Source organism: Schistocerca americana, chromosome 2 (genome assembly GCF_021461395.2).
Source record: "Schistocerca americana isolate TAMUIC-IGC-003095 chromosome 2, iqSchAmer2.1, whole genome shotgun sequence".
Lineage (NCBI taxonomy): Eukaryota > Metazoa > Arthropoda > Insecta > Orthoptera > Acrididae > Schistocerca > Schistocerca americana.
This window is the reverse complement of record NC_060120.1, coordinates 33,531,088-33,549,721: the sequence shown is the minus strand read 5'-3', so window position 1 is coordinate 33,549,721 and position 18,634 is coordinate 33,531,088. Positions and strand designations below refer to the sequence as shown.

The window sequence follows — 18,634 nt, the reverse complement described above, 5'->3', positions numbered from 1 at the left end:
ACAAAGAGAATTTAAAACTTATGCTGTTTGACCATTCTAACCACTTGATCATCAAATTCAGTTGCCAAGCAGCTGTTGCAAGGTTGGAGAAGGCACAGAAGATGGGGAACTCACCCACAAAAAAGGAACGTTGTATGGGGCATCATACTGTGGACATAATACTGTTTATTGGCATTGCAAATGCTGTGACACTTAAATCATTCGCTTGAGGAACACCACTCCCCTGATTAAAATGGTCAGGCAGGACATTCCCAAACTTTTATCTAAAACACCTGTCCGAGAGGAAGAATTGTATGAAAGTGGGTTGACGTCCATGGCTCCCCCACTGATAGAGTTGCATCAGAATATTATGCCTTCAGGTAGTATCATAGGCCTTTTTCAAATCAAAGATCACACCAATAAGGTGTCAATTACAGAAGAAAAGTTGTTGAACTGCTGCTTTGAGCAGTCTCAGGTTATCAAGTGATACCTCCTCAAGCCGAACTGGGAGTGACTTAGTAGGGATGTTGTTTCAATAACCCACACTAGGTGCCAGTTGACCATATGTTTTACTTTACAGCTTCTGAGACTAATGCTGTGATAACAACAGCAGTCAGTTTGATCCTTCCCTGGTTTTAAAACTGGGATTACAACAGATTCTTTCCACAAGTTAGGAAAGTCTCCAGTCACATAAATTTCACTGAATAAATGAAGGAGAACTTCCTTCGACCAAGACCAACTGTTTCAACAGGCTGTATGGTAACAGGTTGTACCAGGTGCAGTATCATGAGCTGCTGACTGTGCAGAATCCAACTACCACAGAGAAAAGGCTGGTGATATTTCGCAACTTTAGTGGAACAAAAATCAAAACCAATCTTCTTCTGTCTCTTCCGGTAATGACAGAAAACTGGATCCTGGCTATAATCTGCTACAGTGGTCGTATATGCTCAAGTCACTGTCTGTGAAATGTATTGTGGCAATATTGGGAGACACCCTTGATCTCTTACAGCAGCTATTGGTGGTTGTGAGTTCTGCCTTGGGATCCCCCTGATAGCTTCCCAAACTTTACTTACACATGTGGAGCTATTGATGAAATGCAAGAACTGTTGCCAAGACCTCTGCTTATCACCTCGAATTATTCTCCTTACCTTTGCCCTCAACGTTTGAAAGGTTGTAAGATTCATATCTGCAGGGCATTGACACTCTGCATTGCTGCCCTCCTGTCCCTGGCTGCAGAATGGTACAAGTCATTCCACCAAGGAACAATCTGTCGCCTAGGCATTTCCTCGGATTTTGGGATGAATGCATCAGCACTTTACTCCTCCGCATGTCTTAGGAAGTGACAGCTCTAGCAACCTTCTGCACATTTATGTAAAAAATTTTGGGAAGGTGTAGATCAAACCCAGATGTGGGGACTAAACATAAGCTAATTCAAATATGTGGTGTAAAACAAAGGAGCAAACAGCAAAACGGGGAGAGCGAGAGTCACAATGGGTGAAGGGTGCAGTAGTTGTGCAGAGATGAAGAGATTTGTAAAGCATAAACTAGTGTGGATAGTTGCATCAAACCAGTAGTCAGATTGAAGAGCACAACTACTTCAAGCCGCACCCCACACCCCCTTTCCTACTGCATAAATGAGAAGCTGGTTCTTCCTGAAAGCAGTTGAGACAAGGAATCTCAGCTACACTGGAGTACAGAAATCAACGATAATCCCTCACTGGGAAAAGTCAGTTACACATACACAGGTGATGTGATTAGGAGCCAAGTTTCACCCAAATCGCGCGGCTGCTACGGTCGCAGGTTCGAATCCTGCCTAGGGCATGGATGTGTGTGATGTCCTTAGGTTAGTTAGGTTTAAGTAGTTCTAAGTTCTAGGGCACTGATGACCACACATGTTAAATCCCATAGTGCTCAGAGCCATTTGAACCATTTTTCACCCAAATATTCTTTTAAATTGAGATAGAATTTGACATATGTAAAAAAGGAACCAATTTGTTTGTGACAAGACAATAACAGAACAAGGATTTATTTTGTCTGAAGAAAAAAGAAATATAATGAGGCAAGAAAAAGACATTTCAGAATTAATTAAATGCCACAGGCTTCATTACATAGCACGTGAGTCAACTTTACGAAATATCTCCAATCTGAAGGGCATTTTGCAGAGAATTTCTCTACAGAATGAAGCTTAACTGTAAAATATTTAAACTCCATAAGAAAAAAAATTCCAGGTTTTTGGAAGCATTCCCAGTGTCTGCAAAAGTTATCCTCCAGCAAAGTTCAGTCGAAATTTAAAGAGGATTAAAATTTAAGTTGACAGTAATGTAAATTAGATATCAGTATTTGATGCACTTTTTTTCATTATTCATCTGTTACAACTTCAAGGCTCATGAGGCCAAAGTTGTGCTCCACATTCCAGACTAAGGTTTAGACATCAGACAAATGTGTGGTTCCTGAAGAGGGGCAACATCCTTTTCAGTAGTTGTAGGGGCAAGAATCTGGATGATTGACTGATCTGGTCTTGTAACATCAACCAAAACGGCCTTGCTCTGCTGGTACAGCAAACAGCTAGAAGCAGGGAGAAACTACAGCCACAATTTTTCCCCAGGGCAGGCAGCTCTGCTGTATGGTTAAATAATGATGATGGCATCCTCTTAGCTAAATTATTCTGGAGGTAGGTAGTCCCATATTGGGATCTACGGGCGGGGACTACTCAGGAGGATGTTGTTATTAGGAGAAACAAAACTGGTATTCTACGGATAGGACCGTGGAATGCCAGATCCCTTAACTGGGTAAATAGGTTAGAAAATTTAAAAATGGAAGTGGATGGGATAAAGTTAGATATAGTGGGAGTTAGTGAAGTTCGGCTGCAGGAGGAACAGGATTTCTGGCCAGGTGAATACAGGGTTATAAATACAAATAGGGATAATACAGGAGTAGGTTTAATAATGAATAAGAAAATAGGAACGCGGATACGCATAGTGAGCGTATTACTGTTGCGAAGACTGACACGAAGCTCACACCTACCACAGTAGTACTATGCCATCTAGCTCTGCAGATGATGAGTTTGAAGAAAAGTATGACGAGATAAAAGAAATTATTCAGATAGTTAAGGAAGATGAAAATTTAATAGTTATGGGGGACAGGAATCTGTAAGTAAAAAAAGGAAGCGAAGGAAAAATAGTAGGTGAATATGGATGAAAGACAAGACTGCCCGATGGAATTTTGCACAGAGCATAATAGAATTATTGCTAGCACTTGGTTTAACAAGCATGAAAGAAGGCTGTACTTGTGGAAGTGACCTGGAGACACCAGAAGATTTCAGATTGTTTACATAATGGTTAGACAGGTATTTTGTAACCAGATTTTAAATTTTACAGCATTTACAGGGCCAGATGTGGATTCTGACTACAATTTATTGGTTATGAACTGTAGATTAAAACTAAAGAAATTTAAAAGCGCTACGAAATTCTGGAGATGAGACTTGTAAAAGTTGAAAGAACAAGAGGTTATTGAGAGTTTCAGAGGGAGCATTAGGCAATGATTATCAAGAACAGGGGAAAGGAATGCAGTGGCAGACAAATGGATAGCTTTGAGAAATGAAATAATGAAGGCAGCAGATGATCAAACAGTTAAAAAGACAAGGCCTAGTAGAAACCCTTGGATAATACATGAGAGATTGAATTTAATTGATGAAAGCACAAAATAATAAAAAATGCTGTAAATGAAGCAGTCGAAAGGGAATACAAATGTTCCAAAAATGAGATTGACAGGAAATGCAAACTACCTAGGCAGGAATGGCTAGAGGACAAATGTAAGGGTGTAGAAGCATATATCATGAGGGAAAAGATAGGGACTGCCTACAGGGAAAGTAAAGAGGCCTTTGGACAAAAGAGATGCAGCTGTATGAATATCAAGAGCTCAGATAGAAAACTACTACTAAGCAAAGAAGGGAAACCTGAATAATGGAAGGAGTATACAATACAGAGGGTCTATACAAGGGAGATGCACTCAAGGACAGTATTACAGAAATGGAAGAGGACACGGACAAAAATGAGAGGGGAGATTTGATTTGCCCGAGGAGAAGACAACATTCCATCAGAACTACTAATGGGCTTGGGAGAGCCAGCCATGACAAAACTCTAACATCTGGTGTGCAAGATGTATGAGACAGGCAAAATACTCTCAGACTTCAAGGAAAAAAGTAGCAATTCCAATTAAACAAAAAAAGCAGTTGCTGACAGGTGTGAAAATTATGAAACAATCAGTTTAATAAGTCACAGTTGCAAAATACTAACATGAATTCCTTATCTAGGAATGGAAAAACTGGTAGCAGCAGTTTGGATTCCAGAGAAATGTAGGAATACATGATACAATACTGTCCTTAACGACTTCTCCTAGAAGATAGGTTAAGGAAAGGCAAATCCACTTTTATAACATTTGTAGACTTGGAGGAAACTTTTGACGATGTTGACTGGAATACTCTCTTTTAAATTCTGAAGATAGAAGGGGTAAAATACATGGAGTGAAAGGTTATTTACAACTTTTACAGAAACCAAATGGCAGTTATGAGAGCTGGGGGGGGGGGGGGGGGGGGGGGCATGTGAAAGGGAAGGAGTAGTTGAGAAGGAAGTGAGAGAGTTGTAGCCAATCACTAAAGTTATTCAATCTGTCTTACCACATCCTCCGTACATTCCTGATTTAGTGCCTTCAGACTTCCATCTCTTTGGGCCTCTGAAAGATGGACTACATGGTGAACATTTTCAAGACTCTAATGCTGTTGTCCAAGCTGTAAGGAAGGAGTTAGCCTCAGCTGGTTCCAGTTTTTACAAGCATAGCATGCAGTCTCTGATTAATCATTGGCAAAAGTGCATAACGAATGGTGGTGACTGTGGAAACATTTCAGACCATAGCTTTACTTAGCTGTGCTGTAGTTTCCATGAATAAAAGTAGGAGGTATTACTTTCGGAACAAACCTCGTAGGTTTAAGTCCAAGGAAGTCTTTTCTGAAATTATTTGTCTGGAGTGTCACAATCTATGGAAGTGAAACATGGAAGAAAAACAGTCTAGGCAACAAGAGAACAAAAGCTTTTGAAATCTGATGTTACAGAAGAGTGCTGAAGATTAGATGGGTAGATCACATAACTATTAAAAGATACTGAGCAGTATCAGGGCAAAAACAAATTTGTGGCAGAACCTGACTAGAAGAACACAGTCTGAGACTTTAAAGAATCACCAATTTAGTGCTGGAGGGAAATGTGGGGGATAAAAACCGTAGAGGGAGACCAAGAGGTAAATACAGTATGCAGACTCGGAAAGATGTAGGTTGCAGTGGGTAGTCAGAAATGAAGAGTCTTGCTTAGGACAGAGTTGTATGGACAGCTGCATCAAACCAGTCTTTGGACTGAAGATAACAAATAACAAGGTTTACAAAAACTAGCTACTCTGCTTTCCCCATCTGCAGCTCCAGATGCTGATAGTTAAACAAATGGAAACTGCAGAAAGTTTCAACGTAACATTGCTAAGTCTTGGTCATTTCTTCCAAAACATTGAAGTCTCAAAGTGAGATGCTCAACGCTTGATAAAGAACATGATTTGTCTAGTGCAAAGAGAAATTTATAAGAAAATATAAGTTTCTGATAGGCTTAAGATACCAACATCTATATAGCTAAACCCTGATCATTGGCAATTTACTTTACTATGTTGGTTAGGAAGATGCGGTGTGCGTACTGTAAGACCTTCGGTACACACACCATCAGATCATTTGACTTGTCGCTCTAACGAAGTAGGCGAGTGTCAGCAATATGTCTAGTGGTCTTATCGTGGCGTGTTTATCTTCTGCCGTTAGGTCAGACGATAGAAATCCCACTTGCACGCTTAGAGTAGCAGATTGACGGTGACCAACTTTAAACAGAACTTGATTAATTTTCACACACATTTATTAAAATAATAACAAGCATTAACCTTACTTAACTTGGTTCTGGATGCTATTTACAATTGACAATCTCAAGTTCCTTTGGTCTTGGTACGTTAATCTTATTCTCACATATCTCTGATACTTGACAAAGTGTGTATACATTTCTCTTCATGGCGATGTACAGGAATATGGTAATCTTATTAGGTGCAGACTGAAACTTGACTATACACTATTGCAGACTGATTAATCGGAGGTCTGTACACTCGTTATAATACCTCGAGTGGTCAGGCATCACTGCGCGAGTGTGATCCGCGAGGAAAAAAGGTTCTATGTTAGCAGCAATCTCATTGGCTGCGTTACATATTAATACGAGGATCGGCAGAAGCAGAATTTGGTCCATCTCTATGACAGTGCCATCTCATAGTGCGGAGATGGACGAGCGCTGTGCCTGCGCTGTTGTGCTTAACGGGGCGCGCTCTAGTGGGAAAGTTGTGTATGCGCTGACTACGCGGAACTATGTACACAACAGAAGACTTACTGGGTGAGATGAATCAAAATATGTAAGTTATTTTAAATGCTGAGATTTGCAAATGTTAATGCTTGCTTGAAACTGTTGGCCGATACAATAGGTGGCTCCTGTATTTCTACTTTCACACTGAATGGAAGAAAAACCAGTGGCGGTTCATGCAAAATTTTATCAATGCACTACAATGTGGTGGCCTATAACCCTTTGGCTTAAAACAGTAGTAATAATAATTAACTTGAATATATTAATTTTAAGTATATAAATTGAACTGTTTCAATACACACAAATTTTACAATCAATCATTTAACATTGTGAGTAATAACAAAAAAGGAGATAAATGTAGCACTCATAGTGCCGGAAGGGATGATGTCACATCAGTGCACGCGCAGTTGAAAACAACCAGCTGCATCCCTTTCCTGAGTTGATCATAGTGCAGCTGACAATTTCAGCACACAACAATTTCCTTGTTACCAAGGAGAGAGCACTACAAAACATGTTTTCGTTCATTTCATTCGCATTCAAAGAGAAATGGAGTAGTTTTAGTGTTATTTCTGGCTCGCATTCAAAGAGACATGACATAATTTGTATGATATTTACAGCGTGCTGTAGCACATAAGCACATGATAACAGGCCACCAAAGGAAAAAGCTTACAGAATGGAGGTGGTTATATTACCAATATCCAGCAAGAAGAAATCCTTCTCATCTTTACTGATAACATTAAAAGCATGGTTTTATATTTTTTCAACAACAAAGAATTAAGGTGGGATGAAAATGTGGTAAGTGGGGGCATCTCCAAAAACAGTAAATATCCTGTGAAGGCTGTAGTCCAGTAGTCAGAATAATAACTGTGAGTACTGAACAAACAGTTTGTTAAAATTATGGCTAAAATAAGTTAAATCTTTTGTAGTATACACTGTCTGCAGACTAAAGAGCTAGTAGGCAAGTCTCCAGCTACAACAAAAGGAGAAGCAAAAGGTTTTTACTCCCAACATTATAGCTTCCCTTCCACAGTGAACCTTACAAGCCAGAGGCAACATAGTGCTCAAACGGGCCCAGATAGCATTTATTTTTCACTACGTTTGTTGATGCTATACACAACACAAAAATTAGTATCTGGAGTAAGAAATGCATACAAACAAAATCTACCTAGTCACCACCTGCTGCCCTCTCTTGCTACTCAGTTCTATTCATTCTTTGGTCTACAGATGGAATATACGCACATGCCTGCTCTTACTAATGTAAAGAAAATAGAAGGCTGATAATACTTAGCAATATACATCAGAGTATCCACAAATATTAGTAACTTTTAGAACACTCAGAAATTACTGAATTAGTTTAGGGGAATTGATATAGCCTATATAATTTCATTGTGAAACTAACACATTTCTCAACACACTTTCATTTGTCTAAAAAATTATTACAGTAACAGAACACAGTAAGACTGTTGCAACCTTGACCTCATATCACACAAAAATCGTAAACGGCACAGTTTTTCAGGCACAAAAACCTGCGCATCTGACCTACATATCTTTTACATTATTACTTGTTTCAGATTTAAACTGTCTCAATGTAGTAGAATATATCATGGTGTTTCCTACTAGTGGCGTAATAAAACCATGCCATTTTTAACTATATTGAGTTTAAATTCTGTACAGCCTAACTTGACTCCACAAGAAATATCTGCACAAAACTTCAGGTGGTGTAGGATGAAGCATGAACCAGTATCTGCCACTAGCACCTTGTTGGAAACATTTATACAGATAAGATCAAATGAGTTGCAACCTAAGGCAATGAAATAGGCTACCACAACTGTTCTGTAACAGGGTGGGTGGCAAATTATAACAGCATGGACAAGCCAAAAACCAGATATGAAGGTGAAGATTTTTACCATATGAAAGCATTTTAATGTGTTTCTTTAAAGAAGTGATTCATTGTAAAGCACATTTATCACTTTCTCAGCAACAACAATAATTCACATTTCAAAGAAACACACACACTGGGCACTCTTTCAAATATGTTCCTTCTATACAGAATGCATTAGTCAAATATTTGTCCAAGGACCATTTTACAATAAAATATAGGAGTTGTCCACCTGATAGCTAAAGAAAACCAGTCACCTTCAGAACGAAACAACCACATGAAATTGTGCATAACAACAAAAATTCATTCTCTGATGCAAAAGTATTCAAAGCCTGAGCTAATGTCAATTGCTTCAATACTATAATGCCCTTCTCCCCTACGGTATACTGCGGGTGTGAGAAACTTGCGTAGGCCTAATGGGAATTCAAAACTTAAATGAAAATTGCATAATTTGATTGTTTCTTATGCATACCACATTCAGTATCAGTAGTTAACAGGTACATGAAAATAATCAGACTCGCTACCTTGCATAAACATTCTTTTACAGAGAAACTGCATTTGGAGTCTATTAACACACAGTATGAAATAATGGTAATGCTTAAAAAGTATTATGCAGTGGGAATACCTTTTAACTACGATACATATTATCTTCTAATTAGGGAAAATTAAGCATACACAACTGTTTCTCAGTAATTGTACATATTGCACGACTGTTTACTTTGAACATAGCAACAGGCTATGGTAATAACGAGCTCTGCAAATAAACAATTCTATAAAACGTAAGCCACAAATCAGTAAAGAAAATAGGGCTCCAAGTGAAATGCGTATTACATATGGGAAATCAAAAATTCTTGTAAACATTAAATCTAGTTGATAGGCATATCAACTACCACTTACAAGTCATAATGCTGATTCCACTTAGGGTCAAGAGTGGCTTTACATGTGTCTGTTTTATGACACTGACCCGAGCCATCGACGCTGATCTTTGCGAATGGATCGGGAAGGCCTGAAATACAATATATTACTGAGCCTACTGATGAAAACATTGTCGACTCGTCAAAACAAACACAAAAATATTTTTTAACTTACGGAACAAATCCTTTTTGGCCAAATTTCGAGCGCACAGTACTGCGAAAAGAAATCACTGTTTAAATATTCATTTTTATTATATGTTTAAAATATACGAAAACGACTACTTTCCACTTGACATCTATAATCTAGGAAATGACACAACCCTCGTACTGATTGGTCTCGTATCCTTCCCTCCTACTGACTTCCGAAACATATATATTCCGTAATAATTGTTTTACTTACTTGTCAAACGAATTTTCATAGCACCACTTCTTTTACTCCCCCCTGGGATGGACATATTTCACTGTCATTTACATTCAGCACTTTAATTAACATACATATTATTCACTACGGCTGTTCCAGCGAGGAGTAAATAGAAATACATTATGTCAGATGTGTCGTTACATTACACATACAAAAACGCAATCTTCACCCACTTCCGCGAGAAATGACACTTTCACACGCATATTCACTAAACGCAAAGCACACCCTACCATTTCCGCACAGACATTACGTCAAAATTCTATCAAGCTACTCTTCCATTCACTAAGACCAAAGTTCGTCAAACACATTAGCATGACCAGCCAACAGTCCACAGAATATCTATCGATACATTCTCGATAGTTACGAAAGAATATAATGATTTTAATCCGCAAACCTGCCTGATAGAAATAGCTTGCCCATATCTCAGATAATTGCAAATTCGGTTTAAAGTAATTTTATATTTTCCTTCTGATCTTTTGCAAACCCACATGCTCTCAGAGATACATAAAAACAGCTTACTTCGCAACCACAGAACAGTTGCAGCGAAATGCATTTACATTCTGTTTAATAAAAGATGTCACAGCTTTCAGCAATATATGATGTCAGTGTGTTATCAAAGCAATATAATATCCTCTTCCTGACTGACACATCTGTGGAGGCTCTAAACAATAAATCGCTGACGGACGATGTATATGCTCTCTCCTGGAGCCATAGTTAGTACACTCTTTGTTTCCTTATCGAACGGACTCCATGTATTTTACTTAACGGAAATAAAACCGCGTGTACTGAACGCAGCACGGTTGGTAATAATTCACTATCATATCGCCTAGACAGTGAAAACCTCCTTACATCAGTGACCTCCAGTCTTGAATACGTGATTCGCCATCGTGATCACCCGCGTCTCGCTTACTACAACGTCACCTCGCGGAAAATTCGACGTCGCCGGTGCGAGCGCTATGGATGTGGGAAGTGATAGTGACTACTGACATAGTGAACAGAATGAAAATTTTGATCAGTCTCAAATTACTTGTGTATCTTGTGTGTTGACAATGACGACTTGCAACAACAGTTACTGTATAGGTCCACCAATAGGAACAGTACATCAGTGCTCTACATATGCTTCAACGCAGTGCTCTCATGGTATAGAAAACTTCAAAAGACAAACCGCACCTCACTCGACCATCACATCGCCAGTGCAAGTCACACAACAACAACAATGGCCTTGCTCCCCCACATTGTCAGTAGCGCAGACCTCAATGGTAGAATTTCACCAGTCAGTGGTGATGACTATCCTGCATTTCAAGCCTCCATAGACTCACCTCAGATGGCATTCTGTATCAAGACAGAACAACAGCAACTGGCAATTAATCATGCTGCCATATTAGCATCACAACCACAGTCACCATCCCGCAGACAGCACAGAAACTAAATATCACACCGTGCAACGTGCACGCAAGCTGTCAGCAAGCTGTGCCCCCTCACCAGACCGAACATTAATCTCCTGCCGTTCCACGAGGATGATGCAGTGTTATGACTTGCAACAGCTGAATTTTTTTTATTTTTTTCACACCAAGACATTGCTGACGATTCAGAAAAAAATTCGTCGCTCTACTATGTCATTTAGGTGAGCACGTTGAACTAGCAATTCACATCGTCCTGTCACTACTGCCCTCTAATAAATATGAGACAGTGAAACGAGCGGTTCTGAGAAGGCTTGTACACCCACCACAAAAACAATTACATCAAGCGCTGTACGAAGCAGGCCTTGACGATGACACTCTGCCACAGCTGTGGCGCCACCTCCAGGGTTTGACTGACACAGAGCTCATAAACGGTCGCACGCTCTGGACTATCTGGTTTGCAAAGTTGCTGGCTGTGGTCCAAACATCACTGACAGCCTATGAGCAACAACTGATGAAAGAAAGACTCCCACTGGCTTCAGAATACACGCCCTTGTGTGCCCCAACAACTGCAACCAGGCAGACTGCCCCACAACAACACGCCACACCACAATGTGAGTTCACCACAACCCACTAGAACACAATGCCTGAACCAGACCAACACCATTGACGTTCAGCCATCACTATTAACAACAATGGCCGAACGAGACAACGCTGATGCTGCACGCTGGTACCACCAAACATCCAGTGATGAGGCACAAAAATGCCAATCTCCGTGCTGGCACCTAAATGCACTTGCCCACCACGCTACAACAAGTCGTCTTCCATGATCACTCCAACAGAAGGTGGACGCATTTTCATCACAGACATTGTAGACAACACCCACTTCCTGACACAGGGTACAACATCAATATACTCCCGTAGCACATCGCCTCAGAAAGATCCGCCTCGGAACCTCTGCACCTCCTGGCTGCCTACTACGTTGGTAGCTGCACCACGACCAGAACAGTGACTTTCACTGACAGAGTACAATACACTTGGACTTTCTATGTAGCCCATGTTATGCAACCAGTTCTTGGGGTGGATTTCGTGCGACACTTCAAACTTTTCCCTGACTTGCAATGGTCTGCATTGTACCACCATGACACACACAACAACATTGAAGCCGCACCCCTACTGATACTACAATATCAGAATGTACCACTAACAGTGTAATGGTCCACCCCCCCCCCCCCTCCCCCATCAATGCCAACTAATGCAACAAATCTTCGCTGCACTGGGCAAGCTGACTGGAAACCACTTACAACTCCTGTGTGCACATCAAGAAAACCATTCATTGCGCCTACAACTTCAGCCACTTGCACAGGAGCTCCACATGGCCTGTGCTACAATCGGTGCAGCAGAACATTAATAAACACGCCGATCTATGGGAGCGATAGCCTTCTTGTTAGCCATGCTAGACCATGTTCACAGCCAACATGGGTGAACTAATCGACACAGGCACATACTTTGCACTCTCCCTTGCCTGCCTCCCTTGCCCACACCAGTGTTCCCTCAATGGTTTATTCACATACCATACAGAACAGAACGGTCCATAGGATTATTACTACACCAGGACCGACAGTACAACACAAGGCACGTATACTAGATCCTCAAAAACCCAATGCTGCAAAAGAAACAATCAATCAGATGATGTTGTATGGTGTGCTTCAACAATCTGACAGCCCATGGACTTCGCAGATAAAAGTGGTTCCAAAGGAAGATGGATCACTCCACATGTGTGGTGATTATTGTATATTGAACAATCAAACTATGCATGATTCCTACTCAGTATCACACATTCAAGACTACTGACAAACTAGCAGTGCTACTATGTTTTCCGTCACTGACTGCAAAAGAAAGCGTAGTACCAGTTTCCCATGCAGCCAGAAGATATTCAAAAGACTACCCTCATCACGCATTTTGGGTTGTTCGAGTTCTTGGTAATGCCATATAGACTCAAAAATGCCTCGCAGACGTGGCAACATTTCATTCGCGGTGTGCTTTCTAACATCCCCAATTGATATGCCTACATAGATGATATATTAGTGTTCCCTAAGGATAATGAAGCACTTGACAGACACCCAAAACAGTTCTCAGTGTCTTAGAATAAGCGGGTACGAAATCAACAAGGACAAACTGCAGATCCGCCAGAAACAAGTCACATTTCTAGGATACACTGTCTCTGCTTCAGTAGGACGTCCGACGGACGACCGGTTGACGTTTGTGCGAAATCTACCATGGCCACAAACGTTCCACGACCTCTGCATATCTCGGCATCTTAAATATTTACTGGAGGAACATTATACATGCAGTGGACATCCAAGCTCCCGTCACTGATGCATTAAAAGACCAAACAGCCACAAACATCGCCGACTCACATGGACCAAAGATATGCAAGTGGCTTTCACATTTTCAGTTGACAGTTTGGTTTCAGCAGTGGCTTTAGCCCACCCAGTGTCGGACGAACCTCTTACAATGACTGCCAACGCCAGTGAGGTAGTAATAGGGGCGATACTCCAACAAATCATCGATGAGGAAGTTCAGCCACTCAAGTTTTTCTCCAAAAACCTCTCAAAACCCAAACACAGTATTCTGCATTTGAATGGGAACTTTTAGCAATCTATGAAGCTGTCAGCTACTTTAGTGAAGATATTGATGGACGAGTGGTTGTGATTTATACATACCATAAACCAGTCAAGGATGCGATTCGACATCTTTTGACACTAGTTATTCCAAGACAATTTAGATACTTGGACTATATTTTTCAATTTGCAGTGCAGTCCGCTACTTACAAGGAGCAGATAACATTGTGGTGGGCTACCTTTTTGGGTCAATGCCATATCGCTTCAAATGGACTATCTCTAAATGGCATGGGAACAAATGTTAGATCTGTCGATTACGACGCTCGCTTCTGATCTGCCGACCAGTTTGAAGGCAGATGCAGTTCTACTCTGTGATACTTCACTTGGAAAACGATGGCCACAGGTCCCAGCATCCTTTCATGAAGCCGTTTTTTGGTCTTTTCGAAATCTCTCCCATCCAGGAATATGCCCCACAACGAAGCTTGTCATTGACTGCTTTTTATGGCCAAAAGTTAAAAGCGGCTGCAGATTATGGACGCTCCCTTGCACTACCTGTCAACAAAGTGAAGTCGGTCGTCACATGCATCTGCCACTAGGCCACTTAACACTTCCATGAGGTCGATTTTGTCATATTCATTTGGACATTGTTGGCTCTTTACCGGATTCAGCAGGACAAAAATACATACTCTCCATGACTGAGCTTGTGACACGATGGGTTGAGGCGATACCAATGGCCGACATGACAGCGGAAGCCACAGCTAGGGCATTTGTGCACACATGGATCGCTCAGTTCGCTGCACACTTACGATAACGATGGACCAAGGTCAACAGTTTGAAGTCTCGCTGTCTGCAGCATGTGCGGCATTGACCACTGGCGTATGATAGCTTACCATCCGCAGAGTAATGGCCTTGTCGATAAGTGACACAGAACAATGAAAGCAGCCCTCATGTGTCACGGCGATGAATGGGCAGAAACACTCCCTTGGGTCTAGCTAGTGTTGCACTGCCAAAAGAAAGGAAACCCACAGCCATTACTGGAGCTACCACAAGTGGTATGGAGAAGAATTCAGCGCATTGCCATCTCATCACCACGGCCCCACACAGCACAGCCCACGTTTGTACGTAAGATGTGGGCCCAGAAGCAATTCGTCATGCCATGTGACAACACAGTCTGACCTAGGCTTACATCCACCTACAAGGGCCCATATCGAGTCATCATCTGCAGTGACAACACCTGTCAAATCGAGATAATCAGAAAACTGACAATGGTGGCCGTCAACCATTTGAAGCCGGCAGGGATGCTGGAAGATCTCTATGATTCGATACCACTTTCATCATCACTGCCCATGTCGATGGAATGTAAACAAACGGTGTCACTCATGCAACAGCTGATGACAGTGGACAATGAAGCACCATCTCCCACCTCAGTAATCGGCCGACCATGACGCCTTCCGCAACACCTCAGCGATCACGAACTCGCATAAGCAGTGTCAGTCATTCATCACAGTGATAGTGCCTTTACGAGGGGGCTTTGTGGGAACTCTGAACAATAATATGGCTGACAGACGATGTATATGCCATAGTTAGTACACTTTGTGCTTATGTGATGAATGGACGATTTGTATTGTACTAAGTGGAAATAAAATGGTGTACATGGAAAGCAGTGCTATTGGTAAAGTTGTTGCAAGATTAGATAGCGAGAACTGCTGGGACCTAAGAATTGAAGAAATGTGTACTGTCTTGCTTGTCTCTTGTTTCTTATTATCCCAGTCATAAAAAATCTGACACGGTATTTTAATTGTGAGTTTTATTAAAGGGGGTTAGGACGCCAAAGCGGTCGACCTAGAACAGGAGAGGCACCACAGGACATTTCAATTTCCACTAACCAGAATATTGGTTTGAGGGCTTCCTTTACAAAATATGCATATTTGAATAACACAGAGCGAAATACAGTGATGTGCAATAGAAGAATGTTGTGTTAAGAGACATGGCACTGCACTTTTTTTGGCACACTTAAGAATAAATAATATGTCTTACAGTTCCTTGAACATACATGTTTTATATATCAAATTCTTCAGAAAGATGTGCACTACAAAATTATCATATATTTGAAAAATGGATTTTTTAAATTTTTGACGTCCTATCTCAAACGCTTGAGGGAGGGAGGGGCACTATCAAGTTTTTGGCCCTGTTCAGAAACATCGTAGATCCAGGGCTGCAATATCCCACAGTCTATCGTACCTTGCACATACTTGAAAACGCATACGAAAATCATAACCATTTGTGGTGATTGGGCATTGCAGTGAAGGTTTAAGAGACATCACACAGTGTTCAAAGTATTTATTGTAAGATGGCAAGAACTATGCCCCTTATATGAAGTCATTAAAGATCACCAAATTCACGTTGAGCGAACAGTAGGGCTGAACAAAAATGACTGACAAAGCACAATGCATCTTGTAGAGGGTATAGTATGGACATATTGGAATAACTAATGTGATGGTTTTAAAGTAATTCACACGAAGTGAAAACTTTGTGGAAACACATCGATTTACTAGAAACTAGTTTATCCCAAGGAAGTATTCAGAGTTGACCACGGCTGTGTGGCGGCGCGCGAAGGGAAGCGACAATTGGCAGCTTAGGGCACCTCAAACCCCGAGAAAGTGGTAACGGGTTGCGCCCTCCAGCTGCCTTAAGATGAGTGACAGTGAGGGGGTCGTTGACCCCAAGCAGGTGTACCGGGAAGCAGACGGAAAATGGTACGTCTGTTGATAAATGTCCGTCGTCCCGTTTTCAGAGAAACATGCGAGAAAGCCGCGCAAAGCTGCGGTAGAGCGGTCAACAGAGGCCAAAATACGGGTGTTCGTGACTATAGCAACTTCACGCCGAATTCACGGTCCGCAGAGTCTGAAGTAAGTCGGGTGAAGAGCGACAGAACGAAATACGCCGGCCTCCGATGGGAACGTAGGACCAAGGAATTTGAAGTACTCCTGGGAGTCGGAATTTCGGAAAAATTGGTGTTTTATGCAGACGCTAACCTTGATGGGTGGCCTGGGAGGAGCTCAATAGCAGAAGTTGAGAAGAAGGGAAATTTTGTGGAAATTTATTCACTTCCCAGAACAGGCATTGGTCGGCGCTGGGAAGCGACGCATAATTAACGCGACTGGCGCTGCAATTGGCGTAAGTGATTTTTGCTGGAGGGGAAACTGAGGTGAAGAGCGGACTGGCAGAAGTCTCTGTAGAGGTCTTCCATTCCCAGCTTGCCTAGAGTGCAGACGTGACGTTCTTTACTCAGCTTGCCTGAGAGAGAGTGAGCATCTCGGCGGTTTATGACTTAGCAAACGGAACGATTGAGCTTGGATATAGAAAGTTTTCGTTCAGCTATGTACTGAGCAAGATAGCTAGGAGTGAATAGACGAGCGCAGCCTTGCAGCACCACGAGGCCGGCCGAAGTCGGCACAACGACGCCGCCCCGCCACGCTCAATTCGGTGATACTGCGCCCACTAGGCTTGAGTTAGGCCACTGATTAATTTGTTGGATCACGCCGGCAAAGTTTCCACGAGGGTTTCATAGGCCGTGTATTGCAGAATTCTTCTCGCACTTCGCATTACACCTGAGTCAGTCAATAGGAATTAATTTTGATTTACCGCGGTTTACTCCACGTAAACGCAATTTATTCCCACTGCCTGTTAGGAGAGTCATGTGATGTGACGATTGAAGGTCGTGAGTTAAAATAAATTTGTGCTAATCGACTGCATCTGTTTTCAATCAAGTAGTTGAAACCCCAGACCACTTTCTTATTAATTTTATGTTCAACATTTGCATCTGGTGTTCAATTGCTGAATATAACATCAATGTGCACCCCTTTTCTCATTAAAAAAGTGACTAATTCTGAATCAATTAATGTCAACACTGCCACCGCGGTTTAATCAGAAGTCACAGGGCCTTATTACTTTCATTGCGTTATCCGATATTGCGGCAGTTTTGCACTCTCTGTTGATCTGTTAGTTAATTAGCTGAGGTGAACACACGCCAAAACCAGATAAGTGACGGGTGGGGAGTTTTATTATATTGGGTTTACAGTAGTTAGTTTTCCTTGGTCTTAAATAAATAACAGTGCTCTATCTGGATACACTGCTTTTCAGTACCACCATAGCCTATCATCGACAGTCACGTCAGGACTGCTCGATTTTGTTGTATTATGCGATAGCATGCTCCAAGTGACCAGCAAGCTACGCTTCTGAATACGAAACCTGTTGAGTGAAAATAGTATCATTTATATTGATTTGTAACGTAGTTTTTACATTAGGGAGCGTATGCAATGCCATGAAAATAGGCAATATCTATTAACTGACACTGCATTTATCTTTATTTAGTTTCATATGGACCCTGGGAAGTATGGAACGGTACATTGCAGAAAAGTTTATTTATGATTCTCCTGTAACCTGCAGATATTTAATAGAGAATCTCGTTTCCTTTTAAGAACAAAAAATAGCTAGTAAAGAGTAGAAGACCGGACCTCTTGCAGAAATACATCATATATCTACTCAATGATGTGAAGTTTTCTTCACAAGACTTCTAGTCAAATCATTGAATATGGGTCACAGAAAACTTGTATGGAATACAATATTTACATTATTTAACGTACCAAATAAGCCACAATAGCAGTAGCGGAAGGCAAGACCACATAGACTTGCTAATAAAACGTAAAAAGTAATATTGCTGTTTCCCAACAGAGAAGAGACCAATTCCAATATTTTTGCTGTATCTGAGTCACAAACAGCAAAAATCAACACATTTACTTTTGAAGCAAAAGCAGTTACATTTACAGGAATTCCGTGTCTTGGAAAGTCGAATGAAATGTAAGAATCCGCAAATCGTTAGACTCCATACAAAATTGTTGCATATTAAGGAAATTGCCTGTCATAACCGATTTCTCATACACAAACAGCAGTTGACCGGCGTTGCCTGGTGAAACGTTGTTGTGACGCCTCGTG

At 41.3% G+C, this 18,634-nt stretch overlaps 1 protein-coding gene across 1 annotated transcript in view; it reads right to left on the bottom strand.

Moving 5' to 3' along the window:
- The window catches only part of LOC124594929 (E3 ubiquitin-protein ligase SMURF1), a 171,964-nt gene extending 162,078 nt beyond the window's left edge, over positions 1–9,886 (bottom strand). The window contains exons 1-3 of the mRNA XM_047133427.1: positions 9,595–9,886; positions 9,370–9,408; positions 9,178–9,286 (exon numbers count right to left, since the gene is read on the bottom strand). Of these exons, the coding sequence (XP_046989383.1) occupies positions 9,178–9,286; positions 9,370–9,408; positions 9,595–9,649 (203 nt within the window). The 5' untranslated portion in view covers positions 9,650–9,886. The remainder of the gene's footprint in view (positions 1–9,177; positions 9,287–9,369; positions 9,409–9,594) is intronic.
- Between the last annotated feature and the right edge of the window lie 8,748 nt (positions 9,887–18,634).